The sequence below is a fragment of the Solanum dulcamara genome, chromosome 5, assembly GCF_947179165.1.
Source record: "Solanum dulcamara chromosome 5, daSolDulc1.2, whole genome shotgun sequence".
Lineage (NCBI taxonomy): Eukaryota > Viridiplantae > Streptophyta > Magnoliopsida > Solanales > Solanaceae > Solanum > Solanum dulcamara.
In genome coordinates this window covers 4,928,634-4,940,442 of record NC_077241.1, presented here as the reverse complement: position 1 = coordinate 4,940,442, position 11,809 = coordinate 4,928,634, and the positions used below count along the sequence as shown (strand labels likewise).

Genomic DNA, 11,809 nt, shown 5'->3' with positions numbered 1-11,809 from the left:
ATTCATAGTAATAAATATGAATATCAATTTTCAATTAGTTTCTAAGAATAACAGAATAAAAAACTTCTTCTTTACTCCATCAATAATTCAAGGTACAAGTTAATTCATAGCATTCATACCATAAAAAAAATATAGTGTAGTGGATGAAGTTGTTTCTCTGTTAATCAAAAATTTTGAATTTGAGCCCTTTAGGGGTGGGCGTTTGGTTCTTCGGTTCAGTTTTGCTAAAGTTCGGTTCGATTCTTCGATATTCGATTTTGAAAAAGTGTGCACCGTATTTCGAACCAAACTAGATCGATTCGATTAGATTTTTTCAACTTTGATTCGATTTATTTCGATATTTTTTAAAATGATTATTTGGTTCAAATGAAAAATAAAAAGGACATAAGGTAGTTCATAGTTCCTACTTTGTCTTTTAAGTTATAAGTTATATTAATTGTTGTTCACACTTCACTACCCAAATAGCTATTAACTAATAAGTAATAATATCAATTAGCTATTCACACTTTAAAGTAACAACTAACAACATAAAGTAATAACATCGAGGAATTGGGTCAAAATATATAAGTAATAAAATTTTAAATATCATTTTATATTTATTTAATAAAACTTCGGTTCTTCGGTGCATCGTGGAATTGTGATCCTAACACCGAACACCGAATCGACGAATCGAAGTTTTCGAAAAAAAATCGACACCGAACCAAAACACCGAAGAATCAACACTGAAAAATTGAATTAGTTCGGTTCGGTTCGGTTCGATTTTTCGGTAGTTATGCCCATCCCTAGCCCTAAATATGAAAAAAATTCCTAGTAGGGAGTAGGGAATGCTTCTTCCCAAATAGAATCCTATGCTCCAGATTAGTCAAGCTTCAATACAAATATCAAACATCAAATGAACAATAAAAAAAAGGAAAAATTACTTGATTGGGTGCTTTTAAAAAATTAATTACTGATTTTAGCGATATTTTTTATTTATTACCATTTATAGCAATATATAACAATATTATGATAAATCTACACTTGTATTAAAAGTGAATTATGCATACAGTATAAATGTATTATAAGTGTTTTAAAATATATATTATGTATGTGTAGTAAGAAACTAACATAATGTATTATAAGTCTATTAAAATATGTGATAAATGTATTATCCATCTATAAAACTTGTATTATATATGTTTTATAAATAGTTCTCTGCAATATGTATTAAAACTGTATTATAAATGTATCATAAGTGTTCAGTGAAATTATTTTTTTATTGTTATAAATGGTAAATATTTTTTTAATATTGTATATTTACGTAAGTTTCCCTAAAAAAAATGCATAGCATTCATAGATAACAACAACAAAAGGAAAAAAAAGAAAACAAAAAAGATATAGTTTTCACACGTTTATCTTCGCACATGTAAAATCAACCCCATAAAATAAATTAATCACAAAAATGTAATTGTAAAGTCCTTTTAGCTAATTGAAGAAATTCAAAGACTTTATTATTATTTTTTCTTAACTATTTCGAATTACATACAAGATGAACTAAATAAGGTAAAGATATAAAATCATGAACTCATTTTAATTAGTTTGATCCAAATAATATAGAGTATAAAAATCTCTTTTGAAAATATTATTTGTACTTAAATAAATTGTTTTGATTTCTTCAAAAACCAAATTTAAGTTTTGTCAACCAATCCCATGAAAAAAAAATTATAAGACATCTTGCGAAGAATCTCATGGTTCTCTATCTAAAATAGGTGGTCTAAGTAGGTTTTCAACAATAATGACTTTCCAAACGGATAGAAGAGTTACCCACTAATCTGGTGCCTTTTGTAAAATAGAAGAAATTTTTTTAAAATCCTATCCAAACGAAGGGCTTCCTCTACTTTGAGTTCTATTTGGAATTAGGTCTCAATAATATTTTTAAAATTATTCTCGGCAAAGACATTCAATAATATTTATGGAAAAGTTATAACTAAAGAATATGAATTTAAAATTAAATGGTATAGCTAAAGTAGGTCCCATAATTTTAAAAATTTATACACTAATTAAATTAAAATAGAACAAAAAAAAACACTTTTTTTTTTACTTTTTTTCTAAAAATGCCTTTGCTGAAGTAGACACATTGACGGATGTGCCTTGCTTCAGCCTCAACTCTCTCTTATATTTTATGTAATTTATGAATAATTTTAAATATTTATGCTATTGGTATTATTCTTGTATTATAGAATTTACATGATATGATTTATATATATACTATTGCTTTTTCATTTTTAGGAGTGATACTTTTGAGCCAAGGGTCTTTCGGAAACAACCTCTTTATTTCTATGAAATAATGGTAAGATCTGTGTACACTATATACTCTCCAGTCCTCACTTGTGGGACATCACTTAATATGTTGTTATTGTATTTTTGAGGTCATTTATAATATATATTTTTATATATATAATATATAACTTAAAACTATACCTAAAATATCCTTAGATTCCTAGATGTATTGCATCAATGATCACTATGGAACTAGTCACTTTTCTAGAGAAAGTTCATCCATGTTAAAATGGATAAGAATCTTAAAACAAATATTGTAAAAAAGGGAAAAGAATCTTAAACAAATAAATACTTCTGAAGATCCTCATTTAGACGTTTACTCAGCTCCAGCGTTGACAACTCTGCTCTTCCCATATATATATATACACACACAAAAAAAAAGATCAACAGATCTGCAGAATTATCCTTTCTCTTCTCTATTCAATCATTCTTCCAAAAGGGTATGTTCTTTTTCCAGTTTGCAATTCATTAAAATGATCACTATTTGAATGTGTATGGTTTTACCCCCTTTTACTTTCAAGAATCTAAACAGTCTTTTTCTAGGTGTTTATCTTTTTGATTATTCTACTTTTGGGTACAATTCAGATGACCCCATCTTTTCAAAGTTTGGTTCTTTTAAGTGTTAGACACTTTATAATCTGCTTCTTGTAACAGTTGAAGTGATAACTTGTTTGATTTGATTGTAAATTGGGATTTTTCTGCTAAATTTTGATGAAAAATGGTGTTTTTGATTCATATAGCCATCCCCAAACTTGTTTGGGACTGAGATGTAGTTGTTGTTGTTGTAGGTAGTTGCTTAAAGGGTATGTTCTTTTTCCACTTTTGCAATTCAGTAAAATGCTCACTACTTGAATGTGTATAATTTTACCCTTTTTTTCTTTTCAAGAATCTAAACAGTCGTTTTCTAGGTGTTTATCTTTTTGATTATTCTACTTTTGGGTACAATTCATATGATTTGGTTCTTTTTAGTATTAGATGCTTTATAATCTGTTTCTTGTTAAAGTTGAAGTGATAACTTGTTTGATTTGGTTGTAAATTGGGATTTTTCTGCTAAATTTTGATGAAAAATGGTGTTTTTGATTCATATAGCCGACCCCAAACTTGTTTGGGACTGATTGATGTTGTTGTAGGTAGTTGCTGAAAGGGTATGTTCTTTTTCCATTTTTGCTATTCTGTAAAATGTTCACTATTTAAATGAGTGTAATTTTATCCCCTTTTTCTTTTCAAGAATCTAAACAGTCTTTTTCTGGGTGTTTATCTTTTTTATTATTGTACTTTCGGTACAATTCAGTTAACCCCATCTTATCAAAGTTTGTCTCTTTTTAGTATTCGACACTTTATAATCTGTTTCTTGCTATAGTTGAAGTGATAACTTGTTTGATTTGTTTGTATATGGGGATTTTTCTGCTAAATTTTGATGAAAAATGGTATTTTTAATTCATATAGCCGACCGCAAACTTGTTTGGTACTGAGATGTAGTTGTTGTTGTTGTTGTAGGTAGTTGCTGAAAGGGTTTGTTCTTTATCCACTTTGCAATTCAGTAAAATATTCACTATTTGAATGTGTATAATTTCACCCTTTTTCTTTCAGAATCTAAACAGTCTTTTTGCGGGTGTTTATCTTTTTGATTATTCTACTTTTGGGTACAATTCAGCTAACCCTATCTTTCAAAGTTTGGCTCTTTTTTTGTATTAGACACTGTTTACTATTATAGTTGAAGTGATAATAACTTGTTTGATTTGGTTGTATATTGGGATTTTTTTCTGTTAAATTTTGATTGAAAAAATGTGTATTTTGGATTTACTATGATAATGATATAATACAAGCTTAAATGAAGAAATGAGGATTCATTTGGGACTGAGACATAGTTGTGTTGTTGTAGGTAGTTGCTGAACACTATGCAATTCATCAATGTTGACTTAAGATATTCATTGCTTGATACGTATATTTTCACCCTTTTTCTTTCAAGAATCCAAATAGTTCTTTTCCGGATGTTTATCCTTAGATTGGAGCTTATGGATAGTACAAATTAGGGTAGAAGATCAGTAGGTAGTCAAGTCATGAGTGGTGTCTCGCTTATCCTTCAATACTAGTAGTCGTAGTATTACTCTTGTAGTTTCTTGTCTCTTTGATTTTTGTTACTATTTGTTGTTTATTGTACTTCGATTATCATATTATTTTATTGTAGTTATTGTTCCTTTTTCAAATTGCTTTGTCTTGCCTTGATTAGTACTTTTGCCTTGGTTTCTTCACTCCCGTTATTTTCTTGAGCTGAGTTTCTATCAGAAACAACCTCTCTACCTCCCAGGTAGGGCTGTTCACAGTTTTGGTTAAAACCAAAACCAAACCGAAAATTTAACCAAACCGAATAAAAAAACCGACATTCAGTTTGGTTTGGTTTGGTTTGGTTTTAAATTTGAATAACCGATAATATTTGGTTTGGTTATGGTTATAAAAAAAATAACCGAATAAATAACCGAACCAAACCGATAATTATATACTTAAAATTTATAATTATTTATATGTATAATATTAGTTTTTCACAAATAATTAAAGATATTTTATACCTTTTAATTATTAATTTAATATTAATATACTTATTTTTAAGACCCAACAATCCAAATCCAACTCTCAAACCCAATTATAAATTCTAATAAACACTAAACAGCGGTCCAAGTCCAACAATCCAAGCCCATTAGCCCAACTCTCAAGCCCAATTCTAAATCCTAAATTTCTAATAAGCACTAAGCACTTGAGCAGCAGACAACAACATAAAGTAAAAGTTAAAACTTTAAAACCCTAGTATCTGTTTTCCTTTTACATTTTTGTTCCTCTCACGTTGGTTTCTCACAAAGTCACAGACTCACAGTCATAGACTAACAGTGAAGGCTCAAGAGCAACCTCAACTCCTCAAACCCAAGTATAAGATTGTCAAATTTTGAGAAGGTTTGTAAGGAGTTTTTCAAATTTTAAATTGATTTTAAGTTGTTTTCTTTTTTTTCCGAATGTTTAAGTTGTTTTCTTTTCTGTTTTGAACATCTGTGGGTCGTGAGGAAAAAAGAGCTTCATAAGAATTTGAAGAATGTAGAGAGAGAATATTTGAATTATCTCGGCTAGTCATAAACCGAATAACCGAATCAAACCGAACCAAACCGACAATAACCAAACCCGTGGTTATTATTTTACTTGATTTGGTTATGGTTTTAGACATTTAATAACCGATTAAATTGTTTTGGTTATGGTTTTAATCAATAACCGACCCAAACCGAACCATGAACACCCCTACTCCCAGGGTAGGGGCAAGGTCTGCGTACACATTACCCTCTCCAAACTTCACTTGTGGGATACACTGGGTGTATTGTTGTTGTACTCTTGGATACAATTCAGGTAACCCCATCTTTTCAAAGTTCGGTTCTTTTTAGTATTAGCACTTTAGAATCTGTTTCTTGTTACAGTTGAAATGATAACTTGTTTGATTTGGTTGTATTTGGGATTTTTCTGTTGAATTTTGATGAAGAAATGGGTATTTGGGATTTTGAAATTATGTAGGTAGTTGCTGAAAGTTTGGAGGTCCAATGGCTATTGGTATGAAGCAGATGTCTATGATAATAGCAACTCTCGGTGTTTTATCCTTTATATTTGGAGTTATTGCCGAAAACAAGAAGGTTAGTTGATTAAATCAGATATGGGAAACTCTTGTAAATCCTCTACTTACCCTTTTGCTTATTATGTCTTATCCTTTAATTGTCTGAATTTCGTACGATAGGTTTGCCTAGATCCTTTTGTTTTTGTTGTGTGTGTGTGTGTGTGTTTGCTCCTTTTCTCTAAGTGTTTTTGAAGGCATTGGGTGATGTATTTACATAGAAAGTTTTCTCTAATATGTATGTATAGTTTGAGTCTACGAGACAGAGTGCACCCATATATATGGGGTGGGCGAAGGCGCAACATAGTTGCAGGATAGTGTTGAATAACTGTTTTTAAGTAAAATGAAGAAGCACTTTAAGTGATTGGACTGCTTCTTTTCCATGCGATTTGCCCTGATATGAGCATACTTTCTTTTTTACGTTGTTATCATTGCAAATAAATTTTCTTTGATAGTGATTAAAATTTTCTTGTTTCTGGGCATTGAGATCAAAAGGCTTAGTCTTACTCTACCCCTGTGATACCTTGTAGACAGGGATAACCATAGAATTATAGGTTACATTATATCATGGGAGGATTTGTGCTGATTCTTCATGGCTTAAATTACTCTTATTCGAATGATAGAGTGATCAATACTTCATTGGTGTTACTGATGTTCCTCTTCGGATAGAGTGATCAATACTTCATTGGTGTTGCTGATGTTCCTCTTCGGACTTCGAAGAGCTAGAATTGAAACATATGATGTTCGTAAAGGTCTTCTCTTTGTGTTTTTCCTATAGGACTGTATAATCTTTTCAAGAACTAACATGAAACAGTTTCTTGATTTTCCCTTTTCCTAAATGTGATGTGTCAGGCATTCTGGCAGTTTCCAAGTAACGTAATACTTAAATGGCTTTATAGATTATGAATAGTATACTATGTGGAACAAATGGAGCTATTCCTTCTTAATTCTTTTGAGAATAATGGAGATATTTGAGCATCATTGATGAGTAGATGCACAAAATATTGATCAAGTGTGTTCTCTCTTTTGTTACTTTCTCCTCCCTTATTTTGGATATTTTTATTGCAGCCTGCAGCTGGGACTGCAATATCTGGAAAAGGTGTTGTCATTTGTAAATACAAGTCTGATCCTACTGTTGCCTTGGGCTATTTGTCTTTTGCTTTTCTTGCTGCATCTTCCGTGGCTGGTTTCCTGTCTTTATTTTATCCGTATCAAGGGAAGTCAATTCCACAAGGTGCTTTGCTGAGAAACACTAGTTTCGTCGTGTTCCTAAATATTGCGTTGTAAGTACTCTTCGACTCGTCATCTTCATTTACCTTTTTCTTAATCCTAGTTAACTTTCCCTACATGTCTTATTGTTTACCCTTTTTGTCCTGAAGTTGGTAAACACATCATTCTGGGTCACATGTTCATTTGATTGTTGTTGTCTACAAGTAATAGCACTAATAATATTATCTGACAGGTATAAGAACAATAATGATAGCGGATACTTTTCCTTTTTGTAATAACAACAAAATAATAATAATGATGATGATGATGATGATAACAATTATAAGGTTAGTAATTTATTGTGACACAAAAATGCAACTGTGGGGAGGGTACAATATGCTTGGGGAACTGCGGCTCTTGACATTAGATGAATATCTAATTAAGCGATGAATTAAAGAAATATCTGATAACTGTGAATGCGGGATGCTTAGTGCACCGAGCTACCTTTTTTTATCTGATACCTGTTGAGGCATAATTCATTTCAGAAATAGTTTTACAGAGGTTAACTTTTAGCATTAGCTTCTTATGTATAGTTTCCTATTTCCTATCTGTTTGTTTGAGCAGATATTCCATCTATTAATTATATTTATCAGTACACACTTAGAAGCATTTTATCAGCTAGGAAGCTACTCGTGTATCAAAGATTTTTTTGCGCAGACACGCGAAAGAGTGCAAATACTCCAGGATATCAACTAAATCAAAATGCAGAACAAGCTCTTTAACATGGTTTAAGCAGGATGATTTTAACTGCATATGAGCTATCTAACGCCATTTGAAAGTAAGTCTTATTAAGGATGGCAAATTCCTGTTAGGCAGTTCCACTGAAAAATGTTGATTATGACCGGAACATTCCATAGGTAGATACCGGAACTTTTCCGTGGTAAGATATTTTCAAAACAAACATATGGAATGAAAAGCTGGTAGCTTGAAGGTGTTCTTGCGAGTCTGTCTGGCAACAAATTTAGTTTGCGTATATGGCATTAAGTGGTAAGGCAGTTGAGAAAATCCCTCAGATTATTATGCTGTACCAGAACACCGTACTCGTTTACTACAGTTTGTCCAGAAGGTGACAACTAGGCTCGGAGGAATTTGTCTTTGTGTTTTTTTTCTGGTGACATAGCATGTTTTCCCCCTAGTGTGGAGATGATCCTGTCTTTTAGTTGCCTCATTTTTCCCTTTTAGTAATTGAACTTATATCACTTGTGGGATTACACTAGGTATGTTGTTGTAGTAATTGAACTTATATGGGGACTACTTCTGGAATTGATACATCACCATAAACGATGCGATTGAGTTCACTGCCTTTCGTGAGGGATATGAATCTTATCATTATTCATCTACTTTTTCGATTTTCTGAACCTTATTGTCCTTTTTGGTGATTTTCTGCTGTTAATTCAAAGGGGCACAACTGGTTTAGCAGCAGCATTGTTGTTGTGGCCTACAATCTCCGAGCAACTTCATATCACACGCAACATTCATCACAACTTGCAGACCGATTGCCCAACTGCCAAGACCGGTCTTCTAGGTGGAGGTGCCTTCTTGTCTCTTGATTCCGCGCTCTTCTGGCTGGTAGCTTTGATGTTAGCTGATAACGCTCGCGAGGATTATTTCCAAGAAACGGATGCCAAGGGCGAGGTGAAAGCAAGTTATGCAGATGATGAAATTATCAAGAGCAGTGCTTAAAGTTGAATACACTACTATTATTCTACTTTCTCTTTGTTATTTCTGTTGTTGCAAAATGAACTTTCACCACAAACTGTAAAAAAAACATGATTTCCTGCCTTTTCTAAGTATAAAATATCATTGTGGATTTATTAAGGTAAAAAAATACTATCATTATGGATTGTGTTTCGTAGCCTCTTGCAGAAATGCAGGATAAATTTGCGATGCATCGAGCTGTCCTATGAATTGTGTTCCATATCATTTCTTGAAAAGGATCAACTTTGAACTTAGAATTATGCAAATTGGTATAAATATGCCTCAATTTAATGTCATGCTCTTCCTAAAAAAAGAGAGGCTATATCCGCTTTTAGTGACTAATCAAATCGATCGACGTGATTATTGTCATCATGTCAAAAAGTTAATATTGGAAAATAGTTAAATTTGCTTCTAAACTATGCAAAGTGATTTAAATATGCTCTCCATTAATTATTGACGCGTTATAGCGAAAAATGAGTTATATTTATCTTTATTGATTAACCAAATTGATAAACATGATTTGTTGTGTGTGTCAAAAGTTAATTATGAAAAATAATTAAATTTCCTCGAGAATTATGCAAAATGATCTAAATGTGCTCTTTGTTAATAATTGAGGTCAATCGTGTTCTTATTGTTTGTTATAAATAATTAATTATATTCACCTTTATTGATTCACAAAACTAAATTCAACATGGTTTATCGTAAATACATCAAAAAGTTAATCAAATCATGTCCTTGTTGTTACAAAAATAGATTATATTTGCCTATATTAATCAATTTATTAATCAAATTATGTCTTAGCTTTTGCAATTTTTAAACACATCTTGTTCCTAATAAGAATATTACTTTATTGCACGATGTTGACAATGTCATCTCTTATGGATGAATAAATAATTTTATTCCTGCATCATTTTTTTGAGTATATTAAAAGGTAAAATATATAAATGCCTCTATAGAAGCCTTTACAACCTGCTAAAGGTGTGGATTCGTATACATAATCTAATTGCCTCTATTTTCTAAAAAAAAAAAATGAGTAAAGAAGTTCCATATTCCCCATTATTGTACCTTTAATTTCTTTTGTTTCTACAGGGACATATATAATTTTTTTTAAAAAATCAAAAGAATAATATTTGAAGATTTTTTTTAGACAACTCTGATGTTCGGGTCAATTTATTGAGTGCACCTTAATTAACTCACAGATATTAATCACATTTCATTAACAAAAGATATCAGTTAACTCTATCTATTCAAATTATGATAGATCATAATTCATACTAAACACTAAACACTAAACTACTAAACTGCTAAACTTCATTTCAAGTTCAAATATATTAATAGTAAAGTAGCATAACTCTTTTGAAAAGAAAATTCGATTTGATGTAGATTGATTCTTTAATATTTGCTTTCTTTGTGGAAAGATTTTGTCCATTAGTTTGTAAACAATTGGTATAATACTAATAATAACAACTACTTTATTCCTAAGTTAAAGTTTAGAAGGTACTATACCTTAGAAAAGTTCAAGTTGCTAACAGAAAATGCTATAAGAAATATTCACATACTGGCTAAATACTTATTTGTATCGGGTGTTTATATCAATTAATGAATGTATAATATATATTTGAAATACATAATTATCACTTAACAATAATTAATTAATATATATTTTCACTTTATTAAATTACTTAATCATGATAAGTTATAATTTGGTATAAGATCTTAATCTTGATCATTCAGATCTCAGTTATTAAGTCTATTTATTTTCAAGATCTGAATCTTAATCATTCAAATTTTAATCATTACGTGCATTTGTATTTTTTTATTTTACAATCATATAATGAGTCTGAATTATTTTTACTCGCATATTGAGATTCAGTATTTGAAAATCAAATGAAAATAAAAACTTACTCGTGAAAAGCTTACACCAAATCATATTAATTTATTACAATTAAATAAATTAATGTGATGAGAATGAATATTACTTAATTATAACCAAGCAATAAATATAGTTACAAATAATGTATTATACATTTGATGTAAATATTTATTTTGTGAAGTTAACTATTTATGATCGTAAATTCACTTAAAAAGAGATTTCAGAATTATTAATTACATATTATATACTCCATTGAAATTATTCAATTATAATAATTTAATTTAATATAATATAAATATCAAGTTAAAAAATATGGGATCCATCGAAAAGTCAATGCCATAGTACAAAGAAATTGAGAGGTAATAGAAAAAATATCCGGAAAAAGACATTTTATGTTCTCTTTATTTTTTTTAAAAAGACAATTGAAAATTCAAATGGAGGTAAATAGACACAAAAGGAAGAAACCAAAATATCTTGGAAAAAGAAATACTCAAATGGAGATAAAGAGCCCGTTTGGATGGACTTAAATCTTAGCTTAGAAATATGAAAAATGTATTTATTTTTCATATTTTATTTCCTTCGACTTGTCGAAGTAACTTTTATGTATGAAATGCTTTTAGAACTTTGAAGTGCTGAAAGTTATTTTTATAAATAAGCAGTTGAGTGTTTGGATAAAAGTGCTTATAATGTGAATTTTAGGATTAAAAGAATAAAAAAAGGTAGTTTGGGAATTTAGTTAAAATATAAGGGATATAAAAGTAATTTTCATGGTCAAAGAAAATGACTTTAAGCACTTTAGAAAAAAAAAGTTAGGAATCCTAACTTTTCATTTTTGACTGACTTTAAGAACTTTTTGGCTTAAAGTCAACATTAGGCAAACACGTCCTAAAGTTAAAAAGGGGCTTTAAGTTGGTTTTGACCAACTTAAAGCCAATCCAAACGGTCTCAAACTCACTAAATGCTAAATTCAAAGGGCGGAGGATTGTACCTCTATTAGTTTTGCGTCC

General features: G+C 30.3%; 1 protein-coding gene across 1 annotated transcript; it reads left to right on the top strand.

The window, feature by feature from the left end:
• The first annotated feature begins 2,519 nt into the window (after positions 1-2,519).
• Positions 2,520-9,081, top strand: LOC129888849 (uncharacterized). The gene is made up of 4 exons (XM_055963888.1): positions 2,520-2,759; positions 5,869-5,984; positions 7,031-7,245; positions 8,632-9,081. The coding sequence occupies exons 2-4, from the start codon at positions 5,895-5,897 to the stop codon at positions 8,912-8,914; spliced, it is 588 nt and encodes a 195-aa protein (XP_055819863.1). The 5' UTR covers positions 2,520-2,759; positions 5,869-5,894; the 3' UTR covers positions 8,915-9,081.
• The last annotated feature ends 2,728 nt before the right edge of the window (positions 9,082-11,809 follow it).

Bases quoted from the DNA above. Each gene is read 5' to 3' on its own strand.
- LOC129888849 (XM_055963888.1), top strand. From the start codon at position 5,895: ATGGCTATTGGTATGAAGCAGATGTCTATGATAATAGCAACTCTCGGT. The intron at 5,985-7,030 runs GTTAGTTGATTA...TTTTTATTGCAG, and splicing joins TTATTGCCGAAAACAAGAAG to CCTGCAGCTGGGACTGCAAT. The intron at 7,246-8,631 runs GTAAGTACTCTT...GTTAATTCAAAG, and splicing joins GTGTTCCTAAATATTGCGTT to GGGCACAACTGGTTTAGCAG.